Below are 22,081 nucleotides of genomic sequence, written 5' to 3'. Positions count from 1 at the left end.
TGATGAATTTACCACAATTCATGGAATTTAAAAAAAAAGAAACTATGTAACATCATTATCAAAGGTTGTCACTGGTAAGAATTATGGATGAATGAATAATTGAGAGGCAGCAAGAGAGCAAAACAACGAGGAAAAGCTATTACATGTTTTTTATCATATGTAAAATCCTTAACTACAAAGCTTCGAGGAGAAAGCTTTTCAAAGGGAGGTACTATATGATGTATGTAATGACCCTAATAGGGGTAAACAAGGGACAAATGTATGTGTAAATAATTTCCTAGTTATCAACATTTCATGTGAACAGGTACATGGGCAGAGATATGAATGCCTCTCATGTCATTAAAGTTTGTAGTTCTTAAATTTGTGTTTTTCATTTCATTTCTATTAATATACGACTAAATGGGAGCTTTTTATTAGTTCCGATATAGCTAAATGCACTAGAGAGTTTCCTTGAGGGACTTGGTTGTATTATAGTTAAACAAATTATGCTTCTGAATGTGCCTGATGACATACGATGTAGATTGCTTGGATTCTATTTTATGTTTGTTTGCATTTTGATTGACAACATTTTGCCCCTTTCATCCAAAACAGGTGCTGGTATAGGCATTGGAGTTCCAGGTGTACAATTTGGATTTGGAATGGGTGCTGGATGTGGGGTGGGACTAGGATTTGGTTATGGTGTCGGGAGAGGGTGGGCTTACGATGAAAATGGTACACACGGTAATGTTGGTAAGCTATGTAAAGGGCGACAAAATGGCTCTTATAAGTAAGTTCTTCCAGACACTTATTCAAATTCCCAGACATGTTTTTGTTTTCATTTTTTTGGCTTGTCTGACATGAATCAGAAACTACTGTAGGAATCAGATTGAAGCCTTGATGGATGATCTCATTTCTTCAACAAAAAAAGCAATTAATGCGATTGACAGAGAGATTCAGAAGAGGAGAAGTTGACCTTGCTTGTGACAATTCTTAACATAAAGACAAACATGGATTGCACAATTCACCTGAAGTCCAATGCAAATAAGCAAATCTGACAGAAATTACTGTGCAACATTCCTGTATAAATAGATGCGCGAACTTGAATAGTACATGATATTTTCAGTTATTTGATCGTAAATATGCTAATTATAATGACATCGAGAATCAAGATACTGCATGGTTTTGTTTGTCTTTAAATGTTTCCTCTGTTTCAGATTCTTGTGGTTTTTTCTTTTCTATAATAGAGTAGCCATCTTAGTCTTACATGAGTACAAAACAAATCAGGTTAGTTTCTTCGGGTTTTTTTCTTTTTCATTATAAGCAATTTAAACTTTTGGTCTTAAATGCTGAATAGAAAACAAATCAGGTAGTAGAAGTATTTTTGAAATTTTGTATTTGAAGTTTTTGAAAATTGCAAGTCCCCAAAATGTGACACTTGTTTTCTTCTGGCTTGTAAGAAACCATCTGTAGGAATCAGATTGAAGCTTTGATGGATGATCTTCTTTCTTCAGCAAGAAGAGCATTTATGAAATTGGCAGATTCAGAAGAGAAGACGACCTTACTTAGGACCACTTTTAATGTATAGCCTAATGGCAGAAGTGTCCTCAGACACGTAATTTTATTAATCAGAAAAATAATTACATAATTTAATTTTGCAAGAGTTTACACCCGGACATCCAAACATCTTGCAATGAGCTATTTATAAGCTCCATGTCTTAACTACCTCTAATTATGGATCACTTATTAAATAACAAGTGTCCATTTACAATAAATGCTATTCAAACCAACTAGCTAACAAATCTCCTAAAATAGAGCCTAAGATACGACACATTTGGAGAGTCATATCTAGTTACAACAATATACTAATTTTAAATAATTAAACATTCTAAAATAATAATGATTAATTTAATATCTTAAATTAATAATTATGTTATTCTAATTTTATAACCTATGGTAAGATTGTATTTTTGGATCATTTAACATTCCCCCCTATGATCCAAAGATACATTACAACAGATACCAAGTTCATCCCTGAAATTAGTAAATTTTATTTTGCCAAGCGGTTTCGTGAAAATGTCTGAGATCTGATCTTCGGAAGGACAATAAACTGGCTTGAGGACATTTTTGGCAATGAGAGATCTGATATGATGATACTTGGTGTCCACATGCTTTGTCTTTGAATGAAAAACTAGGTTCTTGGCAAGTTTGATGGCTGACTGGCTGTCAATGAAGAATGATGTAGCTTCTGCCTGAGAAATGCCCAAGTCCTGCAAAATTCGGCGCAACCAAACAATTTCACATGCTGCTTCCCACGCTGAAATATACTCTGCTTCTGCGGAAGAAGTGGCCACTGTAGCTTGTTTCTTACAACTCCAAGATACTGCTGCTGACCCCATGTTCATTAAATAACCCGATGTTGATGCTCGATCATCAATACTTCCAGCAAAGTCGGCATCGGAATATCCACCAAGTACAAAATTTTTAGTCTTTGTGTAAAGAAGACCAAAATCTTTTGTTCCTTGGATATATCGAAGAACACTTTTGGCTGCATTTCAGTGGCTGTCTCGTGGTTCCTGCATAAAGCGTGAAAGAACACTGACTGCATAAGATAGATCAGGACGAGTATTTGTCAAATAAATCAAGTTGCCAATCAACTGTCTGTAAGTAGTACTGTCCACCTTTCCCCCCTTCAAATTTTGAAAGTTTCAAGTTTTGCTCCATGGGGGTGAGAACGGGCTTGCAATCCTGCATGCCAAATCGCTGAAGAACCTCCGTTGCATACTTACCTTGAGAAATGAAAATATGATGTGGACGTTGGAAGACTTCAACTCCAAGATAGTAGTGAATAAATCCCAAATCTGTCATTTTAAAACTTGCATGTAACTCCTTTTTCACCTGTGCAATATTCATCATGGTTGTTAGTAATGATCAAATCATCTACATACATAACAAGAATTACCAGATATTTTCCCTGTTGTCGCACATACAAAGTATCATCAGATTCACTTCGTTGAAAACCAACTTTCTTAAGATATTCATCCATCTTTGCATACCAAGCTCGGGGAGCTTGTTTTAATCCATATAAAACTTTGATCAATTTGCAGACTTTATGTTCTTGTCCTTCAATTTCAAAACCTGGTAGTTGGGTCATATACACTTCCTCTTGTAAATCCCTGTTGAGAAAAGCACTTTTCACATCCATTTGATGAACTTTCCATCCTTTCTAAGCGGCCAATGCAAGTGTTAATTGGATGGTGTTCCATTTAGCTGTAGGAGCAAAAGTTTCCTCATAATCAATGCCTTCCTGCTGCGCAAAACCTTTTGCGACAAGTCGTGCTTTATACTTTTCAAGTTCTCCCTTTTGATTATACTTAATTCTGTAAACCCATTTGCATCCTATGGGTTTAACATTTGATGGACAATCAACAAGTTTCCAAGTGTTGTCATTCTTTATGTTTTACTGCTTCTTTGTATGTGGAAGGTTCAGTAAAATCATTTGCTATCAAGGCAAAATTTCCTTCACTTCTATGTGCCCTTCTGGTGCCTGTTTTTTTCTGCTCATTAGTATTTACATCTTTCAAAAGTTGAACTGCCCATTTCGGTAGTTGGTGCTCACTTGTTTGTGCTTCTGTAAAATCTCCATCATTGTAAAGAGGATTAATATAAATTGATGTTCTTCGTTCAGGTGAAGAGTGTGGAGAATCACTGTCAGAAGAACTGCTACTGCTTGGAGATGTGGATGAACTGCTAGAAGACCTAGATGATGTTGTTGATGTAGATGGACTGGATGACTCATCTCAGAGGAAGGAAAATCAAGTTCATACCAATTTGGTGAAGTTGGTTGACTTTGCATTTTACCATTTCTTTTACTTCCCTTAGTTTCTAACTTGTGAAGAAGATTTTCAATTTCTTCAGCACTCTTACTTTCAGTTTCATCAAAAATGACATCCCTGCTCACAATGAATTTTCCATTGGTCAAAAGACGATACCCTTTCTTCTCATCAGAATAGCCAATCATTGTGCATTTTAAACTTCTTGAGTCAAGCTTAGTTCGTTTTTCTTTCGGAACTAAGGCATAACATACTGACCCAAAAACTCTAAGATGTTTAACTCGAGGTTTGAAACCAAACCAAGCTTCATAAGGTGTGATTCCGTCTAAAGAAGCAGTTGGAGATCTGTTTCTTAAGTAGACAACTGTATGTATTGCTTCTGCCCAATATGTTGGACTTAACCTCTTGAAAGTTAACATGGATCTCGCCATTCCTAACAAGGTGCGATTCATTCTTTCAACTACTCCATTTTGCTGTGGAGTGTAAACATTAGTAAGATGTCGTTTTATGCCATTTTCATTGCAATAAGTTTTGAATTCATTTGAAGTGAATTCTCCCCCATTATCCATCCTGAGAGTACCTATCTTTTCTTTGACTTCATTTTCAACAAGGTGGCGAAAAATTTTGAACTTATCAAATGCTTTTGACTTGTTCTTCAAGAAGTAAACCCAAGTCATTCTACTGAAATCATCAATGAATAGTAAGAAATATTTGCAACCACCAAAGGAAGTTTGTAGTGGTCCACAAACATCACTGTGAACTAGTTGTAGCCGCCTGTTTGCATGCCAAGAACTTGTTGGAAAACTTTCTCAACTTTGTTTGCCATAAATGCAAGCTTCACATTTTGCATTTTCCCTTTTGAAAGTAGGAAGTCCTTTAACCATTCCTTGTTTATACAATTGAGAAAGACTCTTAAAATTTAAATGTCCATATCTTACATGCCATAGTCTTACAGGGGAAATACCTGTAGTCACTGCCCCTGCAAAATTAGAATGCCTTGGAATAACTGTCCCTTTCATTTGTAACAGTTTTCCATCTTCATAACCTGTCATGACTGTTTTCAAGCTCTGTTTGATTGAATTAATCTTGACAAAACCATCTTCCATAATCACCTGATGTCCAACTTGTCGAATCATGACTAAAGAGAGCAAATTTTTCTTAAAAGTTGGTACATACCATACATTGGAAATCATTTTTTCTCCAATGCCAGGGAGAAAAGCTTTAACTGCTCCTTTTCCATAAGGAGTATGTTTTGTATCATCAGTAAAAAAAATGGAATTAAGTTGGCAATCTTGAAAATTCCAGAAAAAATCACGTTGACAAGTCATGTGCTGAGTTGCCCCTGAATCCAAGATCCAGGCATCTTCATAATCACTTCTAAGATGGGATGAAAGTTGTGATGCTGGCGAGGAAGTAAAAACATATTATGAGTTATCATCATCTTGATCATTTGCAAATTGCGCTAAATGTCGCTGAAACTTGGGAATTTTATTAAGAGATGTTCGACAATCTTCAGCATAATGGCCAATTTTGTTACATCTTCGACACACAATTTGACTTAAGTCTCTTCCTCTTCCTAAAGATTGTCCTCTTCCTTTGCTTTGACTTCTATGTTGAGATTGTCCTCTACCTTGATTATTATTTCCTTGTCCTTGAAAATTGCCTCTTCCTTGGTTGTTTCCTCTACCTTGAAAATTACTTCTTCCTGAACTGTTGCCTCTATTAAAGTTGTTTCCTCTGCTTTGGCTTCGACCTCGACTTTGTGCTGCTTGATTCTGATTCCCTCTGCCTCTGCCTCGAGAACTGTCTACTGATGATTTACTAGTGCTGGCCTTTGTGAGAAAAACATCTTCACCAACTTTCTTCTTCTTCCCAAAGGTTTTATCATGTTGGGTCAACATTTCACAAAGATCATCAAATTTTAATTTCTCTAATTTACCAGTTAATCGTAAAGTCTCCAAAAAATGCGAGTAGGAAGAAGGAAGTCCAGCAATTACAATTGTTACCATAAAACTATCATCTATTGCTGGAAAACCAACATTAATGATTTCCTGCCTAATATTCTTAAGTCTTGAGATATATTCAAGAACATCACCTCCTTCAGTCAATTTTTGTTGTAACAATTTTAATTGTAGATCAACTTTCTTTGATTCAGGGTGAGTATCAAAGAGGTCTTTAAAAGCTTTCAAAGTAGACCATGCATCTGTAGCATTTTCTATATGGACATACATTTCATCATTCACAGAAGATTTAATAAGAGCTAAGGCTTTGGCATTCTTAACTTCCCATTTTGCTAGTGCAACTGCATCTGTGGGTTTATTCGGCTTAATTCCTCCATCACATATACCCTGCCATAATTCATTGTAAATGAGAGTGCTTTCGATAAGATGGTGCCATATTTTATAAGATTTTGTGCCTTCAATTTTGTCGGAATCAGAAAACAAATTAAAGAACTTAGACATTGTAGCGTTGAAGCTTTGCACCAAGAATCAGAACAGAAATGACAAAATGGACAACACAACACACCACGCAAAAAACACGATCTATCGGGGCTTGGCCTTGACCCTGGTATAGTCATTGAAGCAGGAGAAAAATGACTGAGCTTTGCACTTGGCTCTAGTCAATTTCTCAAACAATTACAAGGCAACTTTCAAAATTTGACTTTTACAATGATGCTCTTGCAAAACTTTTGCAAAAAAAAAAGGAAAAAGAAAAAAGAAGAAGAAAGAAGGTTACCCCCCCAAAGTAAAATTACTTTGAGTTACACTTATCCCTTCAAAAAATTACAATTGAAATCCCCCTATTACTCCAAAATACAATATTCCTTATCTCTCCAAATTACAATTTACAAAATATAAAAAACCTTATTTCTCCAAAAATTACAAATTTCAATTGCACCTTATTTCTTCACTAAAATACAAAATTTCAAAGTATAATTACACCTTATCACTCCATTAAAAAAACTCCACCTTATCACTCCATTAACTTTAATTTTTTTTAAATCCCATTTAAATTTTTTTCATCAAATCCCTATTTAACAAAGTGAATTTCAATCTACTTTTTGAAAGGCACACTTTAAACCATTCATAGAGCGCACATCGTGTCAATGGACTGAGAAATATAATTCAACGAAATTCTTGCACCATTTACAAAATCGTTTGCGTATGGCTGTTCGTGTGAAAATTGAAACTGGCCATATCTCGGTCCCGCCAGGTGAGGAGATCAAATCCGCTCCACCCCTCGCTGAAACACCTTGTGTTGCTTGAGTTGGTTACGAGATTTGCGAATAATGGCTTCCACTGGCTTCGCTGGCTGGCAGGCTGGCAACGCTGGCTGGCAATTGCATTGAACAAGCCTGCGGATTCTGAAGCTGAACAAGTTTGCGAATCCTGATGCTGTACAAGCTTGCAGACGTAACTTAATGCAAGATGACAGTTATTGTAAACACCAAACAACAATGCGTTCGAAAATCCCGTATAAGAAGTGACTATGAAGAAACACGCAGATCCAAAAATAAACAAAAGTATGTGGGCAATTCACAATATCACTTTGATCAAATTAATCGAAATTGGATTTCATGTCTGCGTCCAAACAAAATGCCAAAATTGAATTAAATTACAAAAAATCGGGACTGCTGATATTTCAAACAAATTTCTGCTACTACCGGCATCTTCGCACAATGGACAGAGTTCACTCTTTAAGCCAAGAACAGGAATGCCAAGATCACTATCTGAAGCCTCCAGCAGATAAGAAAGATCGAACCCCGAGTCCGAATCTAGGGATTGGCTTTCCTGAAAACATTAAACAACAAATTCCCTTGCAACCGAGTCAATCTCAAGTATACAAATCATGAAACGCATCGAACCTGACATTTTTGTGCAGACGAACAAGTCACTCTCAGATACACGAAACAAGAAGCAGATACAACGACGCTATTTTATCTGGTTAAATGTCTAGTTAATTTTACTCCTACCCATAGCACGAATAGCTTTATAAATGCATTTCTGGCGCAATGCTACTTCTCGAGTAATATATGTTCCGGATGTTGGCGTCGGAACCCTTGTGTTGGGCAGTGCATATTCACTGGGAAAAGAGTATATGTTAACTCTTTTGGTAGCAACACAATGTTTCACTATACGCAATTCATTGGCTTGTTTCCATCGCCCACGGTGAGCTCTGGAAAAATTGTGTCTTCCTTTTCGTGTTGAGCATTCAGCAATGAGTTCTCCTCTTTGCTGCAAAGAAAAACTCAAAAGGAAATGTCTTTCGTAAACCTGGTTTGTTGGACAGGATTCCTTTACACAAGCGCAGATCGAGGTACTTCAAAAGAACATGCCAAGTTTTCAATCCCAGCAAGAAACAAATATGGCTTCGTTGATCAGGGAAGCAATCTACGTGGTCAGGAATTCAATTTGACAGTGCACAATGGCAGTTGTAAATCTTACAATTGATTTTAAAAAAAATCTAAAATCACTAAAATATATATATATATATATATATATATATATATATATTTTTTAATTTTGAACATAAAACTGGACAAATTCATACCAATCATTCGCTAATCAATTCAATGGAGTTTTCAAAAAATTTGTAGAGCTAGAATCTCCTCTTCACATCCACTGCAACATTACTGGAGCTCTGATACCACAATAATGGCAGAAGTGTCCTCAGACACAATTTTATTAATGAGAAAAAATAATACATAATTTAATTTTGCAAGAGTTTACACTTGAACATCTAAATACTCTTGCAATGAGCTATTTATAAGTTCCATGTCCTAACTACCTCTAATTATGGATCACTTATTAAATAACAAGTGTCCATTTACAATAAACGCTATTCAAACCAACTAGCTAACAAATCTTCTAAAATAGAGTCTAAGATACAACGCATTTGGAAAGTCATATCTAGTTACAACAATATACTAATTCTAAATAATTAAACATTTTAGAATAATAATGATTAATTTAATATCTTAAATTAATAATTATGTTATTTTAATTTTATAACCTATGATAAGATTGTATTTTTGGATCATCTAACATAGCCAACAAAGAATGTGCATTTCACTTCAAGTCCAATGCAAACAAACAAATGTGACAAATTACTGTGCAACATTCACAACTAGATAAGTTAACTTGAAAAGTACATAATTTTTTTCAGTTATTTGGTTGTAAATATTCAGATTGTAATGAGAGCGAGAATCAAGATACTGAATGGAAATTTCTTTGTTTATGGATGTTTCTTCTGTTTCAGATTCTTGTTGTTTTATCTTTTCCATTATAAAGTAGCCAACTTAATCTTTTATGAGTTCAAAGCATATCAGGCTCGTTTTTCGTGGTTGTCTTTTCATTGTACGTAATCTCGGTCTTAAATGCTGAGTAGAAAACCAAAAAGGAGTGGAATCTTTTTTGGATTTTTTAAAGTTACTTGAAAACTGTGTGCCCCTTGGCAAAAGAAAAGTTTGATGACCAATGCGTGCTTGAATAAAAAACCACGAGGTGGTAGAAGTATTTTTGAAATTTTGGAAAATTGTGAAGCCCTCTCCCTAATTAGGATATAGAGTTTACATTTATAATAAGGTAATTTTATAATTTCAAGTTGTGTTCAAGTTTGTTGTTTTTTTTTTTTTTAATAAATGTAAAGCAATCTATCCCACACTGATAAGTGTGAATTACTTGCCTAGTGAACATTGATATATAAAGAGGTAAACTCCTTTGTAATACATACACCAATTATTTATTGATAACATCATATGGTGTTAATGAATCTTATCCTTTGAACTTAGTTATGTGAGTCAACCTATCTAGACTTTCCTGATTTAGTGATCTAGTTCATTTTGTAATAAGGTATTAGCGCAGGGATAGTTTAAGAGCTTGTAGTTGTATCCAGAGTCTTAGGCCTTTGAAAGATAAGGTTTTCACTCTTGCAACTTTAATAATTTGATAGCCATGTATAATTATATAAAGAGTCTTGCAACTTCAATAATTTGACATCCATGTATAATTATATAAAGAGTCTTGGGCCTCTCACTCTTGTGACTTTGTAGTTTGAGTATTAAAACAACAAAATCTAGTAGGCCTAGTGCAAAGTCTCAACGAGCAGATCCAAGTCACGTGACGATGAGATCGGCCACCATTGTTACTAAAACAACCTGTCTCCAACTATTTAGTGGTAAATAAACCACTAGGGAGGCTTCCCTATTTATGTATGTAGATCACGTAAGGGATATTCAATATGAGGGACACAAGGTGATGGATGAGGTTTATTGATTGGGACAGCGTATTGGTAGAGCCGAGAGAGCTAAGATATTGTTTACTAAAGTACGAGCACTCTATCCTTAGACCAATTAGAGAGATGTTATAAGCTAGTTTTGGAATAGGGCACTGGTAGAACCGAGAGAGCTAAGATATTCTTTACTAAAGTATGAGCACTCTATCCTTAGACCAATTAGAGAACTATTATAAGCTAGGGTTTGATAAATTTTAAATGATATGACATCCAATGTCATATAAAAGCTAGAGGAAATAGTATTACAATTATAAATCAACAAATGATCAAGACTATCAATTAGATATGCAAGGTTTAGTGTTATGAAACCAGCTCAAGAAAAGATAGAAAATATAGATCAACGCCTTAGAATTCAGCCTCTTCGAGGGGGCAACCTCTTTTACATTACATAAATGAACAATTCTTGGATGATACAAATGACAAAACCTCCTTTCTATATATAGGAGTCTAAGGAGTCACAATATAATCCAGCCGACCTAACAATAATAATATAAAGCCACAAAAATAACAATAGAGGGATTCTATGGGGCACAAAAATAACAATATGGGGGTAATAGGGGCACAACAATATAAATAAAGGGTATAACTACAATAGTAATGGGGTAATCACTAGTATTATAGGGACCCAACATGCCCCTCCCTTCAAAAAAGTGTTGTCCTCAACGCTTGAGTAGTTCTGGATACTTCTGCATAAAATTCTCATCCTCCCATGTGGAATCTTCAGCGGATAAGTTCTTCCACTTGATAAGATACTCTGAAATTGATCGATTTCGTAGCTGTCGAGTTCTTGTTTCTGTGACTGCTTCCGGTTCCAATATAATTTTTCCTTCCTCGTCAAGTTCTGGCAATATTGTTTGAACTGGGAGCTTGTCGCCTATAACCTTCTTTAAACATGAAACATGGAAAACTGGGTGCAATCGAGAAGCTGCAGGAAGCTCCAATTTGTATGCCATAGTACCAATCTTTTGCAACACCTTGTACGGACCATAATACTTTGGTGATAATTTATTATCCTTCTTAGCTTGCTTTAGGGACATTTGCTTATATGGTTGTAGCCGTAGGAATACCCAATCACCTACATCAAAACTTCTTTCACTGCGATGTTGATCTGCCTGTTGTTTCATTCTATTTTGTGCCAACACGAGGTTATCCTTTAAGAGTTGGAGGACTTGTTGTTGATGTTCGATGTGATGTTCCACTGCCTGAACCTTAGAATTTTCTCTTAAATATGATGTGATGGATGGTGGTTGATACCCATAAAGTGCCATAAATGGGGTCATTTTTGTTGCTGTATGGAAGGAAGTGTTATACCACCATTCAGCCAGAGGCAACCATTTGACCCATTGTGTCTGTTTATCAGATACAAAGCAACGAAGATATCCTTCCAAACATTTGTTTACTATCTCAGTTTGCCCATCAGATTGAGGATGATAAGATGAGCTATGAGCTAACTGAGTACCAAGACAAGAAAATAATTTTGTCCAAAAATTTCCAGTGAAAATGGGATCTCTGTCACTTACAATAATCTTTGGGTTTCCATGTAGCTTTTGAACTGTTTCCATAAATGCAGTAGAAACTGTACTGGCTTTAAATGGATGTGATAATGCACAAAAGTGTGCATACTTGGTAAGTCTGTCAACTACCACCATGATGACACTCTTTCCCTCAGACTTGGGTAAACCTGTGATAAAATCCATTGAAACCTCCTCCCAACGTTGGCTTGGAATGGATAAAGGTTGTAATAGACCTGGTGTCTTAATTGTTTCAACTTTATTTTGTTGGCAAACCAAACATTCCGCCACAAACTTTTGAATATCTGATTTAAGGCCATCCCAAAAAAATTCCTTCTTAACCCTGTGGTAAGTTTTTAAAAATCCTGAGTGCCCTCCTAAGGGAGAAGTGTGCAATTCCATAAGAATCTTTTGTTTTAGCTGGGAATTCTTACAGAGGTATAAGCGATCTTTGTACCATAACGAATCATTTTTCCAGCTAAATGTATCAGAAGTACTGGAATCTTGTTGTAGCTTTCGAATAAGTGCCCACACTTCTTCGTCATTCTTCCATTCCTCCCTTGCTTCGTTTATCCAATCTGGTTGGATAATAGAAATGGCACACAACAATGCTTCCACATCCTCATCCTTTCTTGAGAGTGCATCTGCCACCACATTTTGCTTCCCTTTTTTGTAGATGATTTCAAAGTCATAACCCAACATCTTTGTGACCCACTTTTGTTGCTCTTCAGAGGATAATCTTTGTTCTAAAAAGTATTTAAGGCTATCATGATCCGTTTTTACCTTGAAGTGTCTTCCCATTAGGTAGGGTCGCCATTTCTTAAGTGCATGGAGTATTGCCAACATTTCCTTCTCATAAATAGCTTTGCTTAAAAACTTTCCCTTGATTGGACGACTTTCAAAAGCAATGGGTCTTTCATCTTGCATTAGAACAGCACCAATTCCATTTCCTGAAGCATCACATTCCACAATAAAGGTTTTTGTGAAGTCCGGTGTAGCTAAGACCGGTGCTTGGCACATTGCCTCTTTAAGATGTTCAAAGGCCTTTGTTGCTTCCGGAGTCCATGAAAATGAATCTTTCTTCAATAATGTTGTTAGAGGTGCTGCTATTCTCCCATAATTCTTAACAAACTTGCGATAATACCCTGTCAACCCAAGAAATCCTCGCAGATGCTTTATGGATGTGGGGATTTTCCATTCCTTAATGGCTTTAATTTTGCTAGGGTCTACCTTAACTCCTTCATGAGATACAATATGACCCAAATATTCCACCTCCTGGACTCCAAAGAAACATTTGGATCTTTTTGCATATAATTGTTTCTCCTCCAATAGTTGTAGCACCCTGTCAACATGTTCAACATGATCCTTCCAAGACTTGCTGTAGATTAGTATATCATCAAAAAATACTAACACAAATTTTCTAAGGAATGGTTTGAAAATTGAATTCATCAAACCTTGAAATGTTGAAGGTGCATTGGTAAGGCCAAAAGGCATGACCAAAAATTCATAATGACCCTCATGAGTTCTAAATGCTGTTTTCGGAATGTCTTCAATCTTCATTCTGATTTGATGATATCCCGAACGAAGATCCAACTTGGTGAAGTAAATTGATCCATGCAATTCATCCAGTAATTCATCAATGACAGGAATGGGGAACTTATCTTTAATAGTGAGCTTGTTGAGCTCCCTATAATCTGGACACATGCGCCATGATCCATCCTTCTTGTGCACCAATACTACTGGAGCTGAGAAAGAACTTTGACTCGGTTGAATTATACCAGCCTCTAGCATTTCTGCAACCATACGTTCAATTTCACTTTTTTGGACATAGGGATATCTGTATGGCCTGATGTTTGGAGGAACACTTCCTGGAATCAGATGAATAGCATGATCATGATCACGCATAGGTGGGACCTTTGGGAGTCTCAAATACCTTGGAATGATTGTCCAGGACTTTTTGGAGATCTGGAGAAATAGATGATTCCAATGTGGAAACATCTAGCGAACATAATTGTGCAATTACACCTCTTTGCTCCTTTTTTAGAAGCTTTGTCATGCCATTAGAGCTGATTATCTTTCCTGGTTTCCCTGCAATACCCCTTAATTCAACTTCCTTTCCTTCCACAGAAAATTTCATGAAAAGTTCTTGAAAATTAAAAGCTATTGTACCCAAGGATTGTAGCCATTGGACTCCTAGTACAACATCAGCACCTCCCATTGGAATGGAAAGCATTGGGCTAGTCAATACATATTCTCCCATGGATAGCTTGATATTATGGCACTTTCCAGAGCAATTTATTGTTCCTCCATTTGCAATCATCACTTGACACTCTGGTGCTGGATATAGGAAGCAATTCAATTCTTTTGCTACCCTACAATGAATAAAATTGTGGGTGCTTCCTGAATCAATCAACACTATTACCTTTTTCTTCTTGATTTGTCCTTCTATCTTGATGGTTTGAGGAGTGGTAATTCCCGCCAATGCATTACAAGATATGGTCGGATTTATTTGTTCTTCATCTAGGCTTTGTTCCTGGAGTATATCCTCTTCTTTTGACCTTTCTTGCTCCTTTTCTTCTTCCTCTTCACAATCTATGTAGAATAATTTCTTCTCAGCACACTTATGACCTTTTGTGTATTTGCTATCACAATTGTAACAAAGCCCTTTTGCTCTTTTTTCTTCCAATTGTTGTGGTGTCAACCTTGTAGGTTGTGGAAGACTATGGGCAACAACACTTCCGTCTTTATAGTTGTGAATGGTATGCTTCCTAGTTGCCATAATTTTGCTTTCCATTTTTCTTGCTAACCTGAATGCCTTCTCTAATGAATCAGGTTCCCAAAGGCGCACATCATGTTGGATATTATCCTTTAAAGACCCTATGAACACATCAATCCTATGCTCCTCTGGAATATCTTTTACCCTTATGTTCAATTTTTGGAACTCCTCAATGTGCTCCATTATTGAACCCTTTTGTTTGAGACTTATCAATTGGCTAAAAAAAGTGTTGCTTTTTGTATCCTCATAATGTGCTATCAATTCTTTCGTAAAAATTGCCCAAGTGATAAATTGTTTACGAGAACAAAGCCATTGATACCATACAAACTGATTTGGTTCCAAATATAAAGTTGCCATACGTACCTTTTGTGTGTTTTGCACATTATTGAGATCGAAGAATTGCTCCATCTGTAATATCCATGTGGCGGGATCCTTGCCATCAAACTTCCTCATATCGATTTTTGGAATATGGTGATTCTTCGATCCAACATTAGCGTCTATGGAATCATGATTAACATTTCTTTTGTTCTCATCATGAGTTTCCTTTACTACCTTTTCACCATTAGTAAGTATTTCTTGTAGAAAATTTGTCAAATCTGTCTTCAAATCTGCCATGCCTGTCTTCAAATTTGTGTTCAAATCTATCTTCAAATTGTCCATCTTAGTTTCCATGCCATTCATCTTAGCTTCCACACCATTTATCTTAGCTTCTGTTAACTTTTGTGAACGTGACATTTGTTGCACTTGTTCTTGTAATTTTGATATATCATGTAGCATTTCTTCCTCTTCTTCATGAGTCATGCTAGAGCTTTCAGGTTCCTTACTAGGTGTTTGCATTTTCTTTCCTCGGGGCATCAGTTACCGATAATAATGCTCTACTATGCCCTTTGAATTCCTTCAAAGTAAATTTTCAAACCAAGCTTAAGCAAAAATTTAAAAAAATCTACACACCTTTTTTCACTTTGTAGGAGCTTGATATTGCCTCTGATGTATCTCTGTACTTTCCAATCATCTAGTTTTGAATTTGTGACCTGTAGTAGCTCTCTGTGTCCTCTTTCCAATGCCACCAGTCTGATCCAAATTGGATTCTCCAAGAAAGAGTTATGCACAATCTCCCAAGATGACCTGATTATAGACCTTTCAGAAGAGTGAACTTGTATGAAGTGCCACGTGTACAATTTTCGATCTTTGGTTCTGAAAAAGATATACAAGAAACTACAGTCCGTCCTCTTTCTGTACCTTCTTATGAAATTTCAATCTGATTCCCAGAGAGAAAGTTATGACGATTTTCCCCAGGTCACCTGTTTTGAATGTAATTCAAGAGTCTGCAAAAAGACCAACTTCCTCAGATCATATCTTCACAAATATCATGCGAAAAGCTCTGAAATTCGGACCCAAGGTTCAACGCGATTTCTTCTCAAATGGGTTTTTTTTGCGACTTCTGAAACGTCACAGAAAAAAAGTTATATCGAAAATGCCACGATGACCTGTTTGGAGCAGCGAAACCCTAGAATCCAAAGCTCTGATACCAAATGTTATGAAACCAGCTCAAGAAAAGATAGAAAAGATAGATCAACGCCTTAGAATTCAGCCTCTTCGAGGGGGAAACCTCCTTTACATTACATAAATGAACAATTCTTGGATGATACAAATGACAAAACCTCCTTTCTATATATAGGAGTCTAAGGAGTCACAATATAATCCAACCGACCTAACAATAATAATATAAAGCCACAAAAATAACAATAGAGGGATTCTATGGGGCACAGAAATAACAATATGTGAGTAATAGGGGCACAACAATATAAATAAGGGGTATAACTACAATAGTAGTGGGGTAATCACTAGTATTATAGGGACCCAACATTTAGGGTTTGAATTTGAGTTTTTATGGATGAAGCATTCATAAAACAACAATATAATGATGACGTCAACCCTATAATTAGGGTTTTACAATGCAATAAATGTTAGATTCTATTTTCTAACAATTATTTGATACACTCTCTACTAAAGGGAAACAACACATCAAGTAAAATTACTTTTTAGCCATATTTTAAAAAACCCTAACCCTAACCATAGATATCTAGAATTTGAGAGACGAGAGGGAGGAAATAGTAAAGTAGAGAGACTGAACATTGATGAGGCTCATCAATAGTTAAATTATATGGACCTTAGTGCCACTCTCTAGCTTATTAAAATCAAATTTTCTCACATTTCTTTACATATTTTATTATATTTTGCTTAGTGAGAAGGGTAAAGATGAGATGTTATGTCATGTGGTCCAATGTGCATTAATTGCAAGTTTTGTAGCAATTTTGGCTAATTTAAGTGTAGGAACTCGAAGTAGACAAGCAAGAGGGATTTTAGGAGATTAGATCTCCCTACTTAACTCAATCACTCGAAGATTCTTCCACCAGATCTCATCAGCTCAAAGTTACAAGCAGCCAAATCCACCGAGGTCATTGGCAACCAAGCCAGTGATAGTTGAAGACAAGTTGATCTCGAGTGGGGAGCCAAGCCTCCCTAAATTTAAGGAGGTTGTTGATAGCTTTAGTTGTATAAATAAGAATGCCTAGGGCCTCATTAGGATTCAAATTTTTTGTTGTTGTAGCTAAGAGGAATTTTCGAGCTAAGACATTGTGACTGATAACTCTTGTGAATTTTTGACATTTTCATAAAAATTAAAAGCATTCCCTTGATCTAGCACCGAGTTGAATCAGAGGGCTGAAGCTCTTGGGTTAGGGCCCAACCCTAGCAGCAGAGGTTCCTCTTTCTGTACATGTATGCTTAGATTACATTCATAGTTAGCTATTGAAGTGATTTTGGTTTTGTTTAATCTGCAAGTATTTGGATGATTACTTAGTTTGCTTCCATTTGTGGATAAATAGATCAGTGGTACAATAGTGACAGTAAACACTTCAGAAAAGCTTGTGGTAGTGGCCTTTGCCTCATCTCCCTTATGGGATCATGGTTTGAGGGTTCCATTCACACAACCCAAAAATAGATTTATTGTTTGATCACTGCATAACCTAGGGTTTCTTGTTGAATAGATCACTGTTTCTAAATTTCTTAGAAGTACCTGCAATTGTCATTTTGATCTCTTGAGTTTGCTATGGTTTAGAAGCACTTCCATTCATAAACTTAGCCATTAGCTATTAATAACTTTGTTTTTCTACATTCAACTCATCTTTTCCATATATAAATGAAGTTGTGCATAAATGAAGAAACGAGTGTATGTTGTTGCAGGAGCTTCTGATTTGTAGGGAGACCTCATCTCGCCAACCTCATCCAAGTCTTCTCCACCTACACTGCCAAAGTCCACCAAACCCTAATCTGAATTCCTGTTTTGTAGCAAAGTGGACATTTTCCTTGAGCAAGTCCAACCATCTTGAAGCCTTGGACTGAGCTTTGGGTAGTGTGCACCTCCTTTGTGCCTTATTTCCCCCTCAGACACCTTTCCCACACTTCATTCTACCTTTCCTACCTCCCTATAAGCTTTCGACCTGTTTCCTGTAGTAAAACAGGGCATCCTGTAGTAGAACTAGGACATCCCGTAGTACTACAAGTGTATCACTCCTTTAGATCTCCAAGGCTGAGGAAGAGTCCAGCGGAGGTAACCACAGACCAACCTTTTGACTTGGTAGCTATCCCTACCAAGCCGAAGAGGGCTCTCTCCAAAGGATCACAACCAAGAGGGTTGGATGGATTAGGGTTTTAGGCTAGATATAGTAGCTCAGGGTTTTGATTTGATTTTGATTGGGGTAGTCACTAGATGAGTGAACTAGGTCAGGGCAGAAGAGAATTAGAATTGTAGACATCTGAGGGGGCAACGTAGGCAAGTTACTTTAACACTTTGTAGTATAGTGATGAAATGGTTTAGACTGATGAGATGCTAAAAAGAGCATGAAAATCATGAATTATTTTTAAACTGAAGAAATTAAACAAATTATGATGATTTTCCCAAAACAGAGCATAGAAGATGTATTCTGCTCATCACACCTTGAAAATTAAACATATTTAGAAGTGAAATGGATCATGGAAGATACAAAACATTCACACACATGTAACTGAAGAAGAAACAATATCAAAATACCATGCCATAGGGATCCCACCAAAATAGCTGCAACTTATCCAATATATTCCATGCCAAAGTCTGAAACACTAGTACAACATCCAATGGAGTCCAACTTGTAGAATCACTGAAAAATTACATGATATAGGCCTCAAACCAACTCATCCTAGCCTTAGGGGTCGAAACCATGAGAGGAGGAGCATTTACAACAAAAACTGAACTGATAGCTAGCGTGTAGGGTGGTCAAAGTGACTCATCCTTAACTTAAGTGAACTGATTCATTACATCTCATGGAGGCCATTTACCTAATGTACTTACCCTAGTTAACAGTAAAAACATGATAATGACATCAATCATATCAATAACCTCAGTAAAATTTTGATTTTCCATAGGTAAAAATCAAATTTGGAGAAGAATAGTGAAAAACTAGGCCAGCTGTCAAACGCTCAGCACCAATGTCAAACGCATAGCGCCATCTTCAGACCCACTTTTGCCTGCCGTCCTGGTGTCCAAATTGAGCCCAGGATATCTCATTGGAAATCTTATCCTATCTAGTTTCCAAATCTGTCTTTGGTTTTCAAAATGGGCTTGATTTGACCCCCCAAAACTCCATTCTCCCAAGATTGGTCAAACACGCAGCATCAGTGTCAAACATGCATTGCTAGTGTCAAACGCGCAACGCCATCTTAAGATCCACTTTTTCTTGCCTTCTGAGTGTCCAAATTGAGCCAGGATAGCTCGTTGGAAAGATCTCTCTCTTGGCTACACAATGGACCTATCAAGCACTGAAAATGATCAAGTATAGCTCCTCAAAAATCAATTCTCCCAAGACTAGTAAAAAAGTGTAGAATGAGGGTGCAAAAATGAAGTGCTCTCTTGGAGGAAACGTTTGGAGGTCTTATTCAACTACAAATGGACCTCATGATAGCTTATTGGAAAGATATTTATGTCTAGTTATCATTTGACTCATCAAGAAAGTCATTTGGACACTCCATCCAGGAGAAAAATTGATTTTCCCAAGGTCACTCCAAAAGTGTAGAAACTCTCTTGTAGCAATTGTATTTTTGAAATTTCTCCAAAACCATGACACCTGTGTAAAAGAGAAGGAGGTTTTTCATTCTTGGCCTATGATGGACAAAAACCTCTCTCACTTTTGTCAAATTCATCTCTGTTTGGTCAGAAACATAGTTTGAAGAAAAACTAGCCCTGTGTGTGGCCAATGATTTGTCCCTTGGAATGACTTCTTGAAAAATGATGGAGACATGATGTTTATGAGTTGGAATGGCCTCATACTTGCTGATATGACCTCCCTTATGCCTCCTCTGCTCATATGTCTCTGATTCCATAGCAAACCCTAGCTCAATGGGAGAGGAAATTAGGGTTTAGTGTAGGCAAAACAGGGGATTTGGGAAATTTATAGGAATGAAGGGAAATAAAGGGGATAGGGGGCTTCTAAATTCTTAGGAAAATTTTGGGAGGTAGGGAGGGATGTTAGGAAGTAGGGGAAACTAGAATTTCCAGGATTGAGTGAGGGAAAGGGGTCTAAAAGGGAAAAACACAGGCCTAGTCTAGAAAAGTGTCAAAAGCGTAGCAATAGGCTAGGGTTTGTAGAAAAATGATGATTTTGAGGGACATGAGTGATGGGAAGTGTTTAGGAAGGTATATTAAGGATAGGGGAAGGCGTAAGAGCATCATGATACAAGTTTTGTTGATGATTTAACCATGGAGGTCATGAAACCAAGAGAAATGCCCTCAAAACCCTAGGAGAGGGAAATGAGAGGAATGGGCATAAGAAAAGGTCAAGGGAGGTAGATGGAGTGTAGGTGAGTGAGATATTGATGGATAAGAGTGCTAATGAGCCTTCCCTTGGTCTTTGATGGTCTTTATACCTTGTTTAAATTTTCAAAATTGATCTTGGGACCCACTTTCTTCCTTTTGTCATTTACCTTACTCTTGGAAGCTATACCTTTACACTTGAATTTTTCTTTGACAAATTGATCACTTGATATACATTGAGAACACTTTGACCTTTGACTTTTTGGTCCTTTGGCATTTTGAAACTTTGAATTAGCAGATTGGAAATCATGTGCTTATTACATTTGATTGACATAAAATTATAGTGAAAAATAAAATTACATCTCTGGAATGAAATTCATACTTGAAATCAAAATTACAACTTTGGAAATCATCTTTACATGTTTGCAAATCCTCTTTAAATGAAAAAGAGATATTATTTTGTTCACTCTCATACTTTTGCTGGCCTTATGCAGTGAAATGGTGTTTTATTGGACCTTGAAAAAATGAAACTTAGAGACCTAATGAAAACCTTGAGTGAGCAGACTTCATGGTGACTTGACTGACATAGAGACATGATGAAATGAACTTTCATAATTGATGTATGCTCAGTAAGACATGAAGGTGGGCCAACAAGTATAGATTTTTGAGGGAGAGTGAGGTTTTTGACTAGGGCTACCATCAATGAGTAAATTTTTGAATGAGGACCTAGGTGGAATGAAAAAAATTTCTGAGTGAGACCCTAATATGAATATGAAAAGAGGAGTTTTGATCACCGATGGTAGTTTTGCAAATACTGACACTAACAACAAGAAACCCTGTAGTAGCTTGTTTTAAGCCCGAATTGAGCATAAACGACCATTCAAGCTTAAGTTAAGCCTTCACTTGGCTTTCATACCCTCGACACCATTCCAGACCTATTTCCCCATACCTGTCTCCCCTGCCAAAGAACAAATTGGTTAAATTAGCATTTGCATTCATAGAACTGAAAAACAAAAAGGATTCTTCTGCAATTTCTAGTTAGCACATGCATGCAGCAATCACAGTAACTTTTCAGATAAATTTCCATGCTCATTCAGTTCAGATAACTAGATGCTATATTGTTAAAATTGGAAACTAGGGCCAAACTCCATGTGGGTCATCTTATTAATTGAAGTTGATATTTTTCTTGGATCCCTCTCATCGAGAGGTGTAGGATTGATCTAAAGATCATCCGATTCCGATAAGTATTCATGGAGATATGAATTTATTTGTGTTATGGGACAATTCATCAAGGTCAGCCAACAACCAAATAAACCCCACTTGTGCTCAACATTTTAGTATAAATAGAGGTGGCCTTCAAGTCATTTCAACACTTGGGATCTCTTCCTCTCTACTTGTCTTTGGGTTTTAGTAGGAGGAGAGATCCTAAGGGATAACGCTGCCCTAATCCAGAGGGCAGAAGCTGGAACTACTAGGAACTGCCGGAACAGTCGGGAAAGCTGACGCAGAGGGCAGAAGTCAGAACTGCCAGAACTGCTGGAACTACCGGGAATTGCCGGAATTGTCGGGAACTACCGGAACAACTAGGAAAGCTGATGTAGAGGGTAGAAGCCGGAATTGCTGGGAACTGCTGGAACTACCGGGAACTGTCGGAACAGCCGGAACTGGCGGAATTGGCAGAACTGGCAGAACTGTTGGGAACAGCCGGAACAGCGGGAACAGCCAGAACTGCCGGGAACAGCGGGAACTGCCGGAACAGTTGGAACTGTCGGAACTTCCGGAACAGCCGGGAACAGTTGGAACTGCTGGAATTGCTTGAACAGTTGGAACTACCGGGAACTGC

General features: G+C 37.0%; 1 protein-coding gene across 1 annotated transcript in view; it reads left to right on the top strand.

Moving 5' to 3' along the window:
• LOC149206203 (glycine-rich protein) overlaps window positions 1-1,134 on the top strand; it is a 76,903-nt gene extending 75,769 nt beyond the window's left edge. The window contains exons 2-3 of the mRNA XM_089395346.1: window positions 592-766; window positions 858-1,134. Of these exons, the coding sequence (XP_089251472.1) occupies window positions 592-766; window positions 858-951 (269 nt within the window). The 3' untranslated portion in view covers window positions 952-1,134. The remainder of the gene's footprint in view (window positions 1-591; window positions 767-857) is intronic.
• The last annotated feature ends 20,947 nt before the right edge of the window (window positions 1,135-22,081 follow it).

This window comes from Pinus tabuliformis, chromosome 1_2, assembly GCF_031772625.1.
Source record: "Pinus tabuliformis cultivar Carrire ecotype Pingquan chromosome 1_2, CPIR1, whole genome shotgun sequence".
NCBI classification, from domain to species: Eukaryota; Viridiplantae; Streptophyta; class Pinopsida; order Pinales; family Pinaceae; genus Pinus; species Pinus tabuliformis.
Note: the sequence above shows the minus strand (reverse complement) of the source record. Positions and strands in the feature narration are given on the sequence as shown.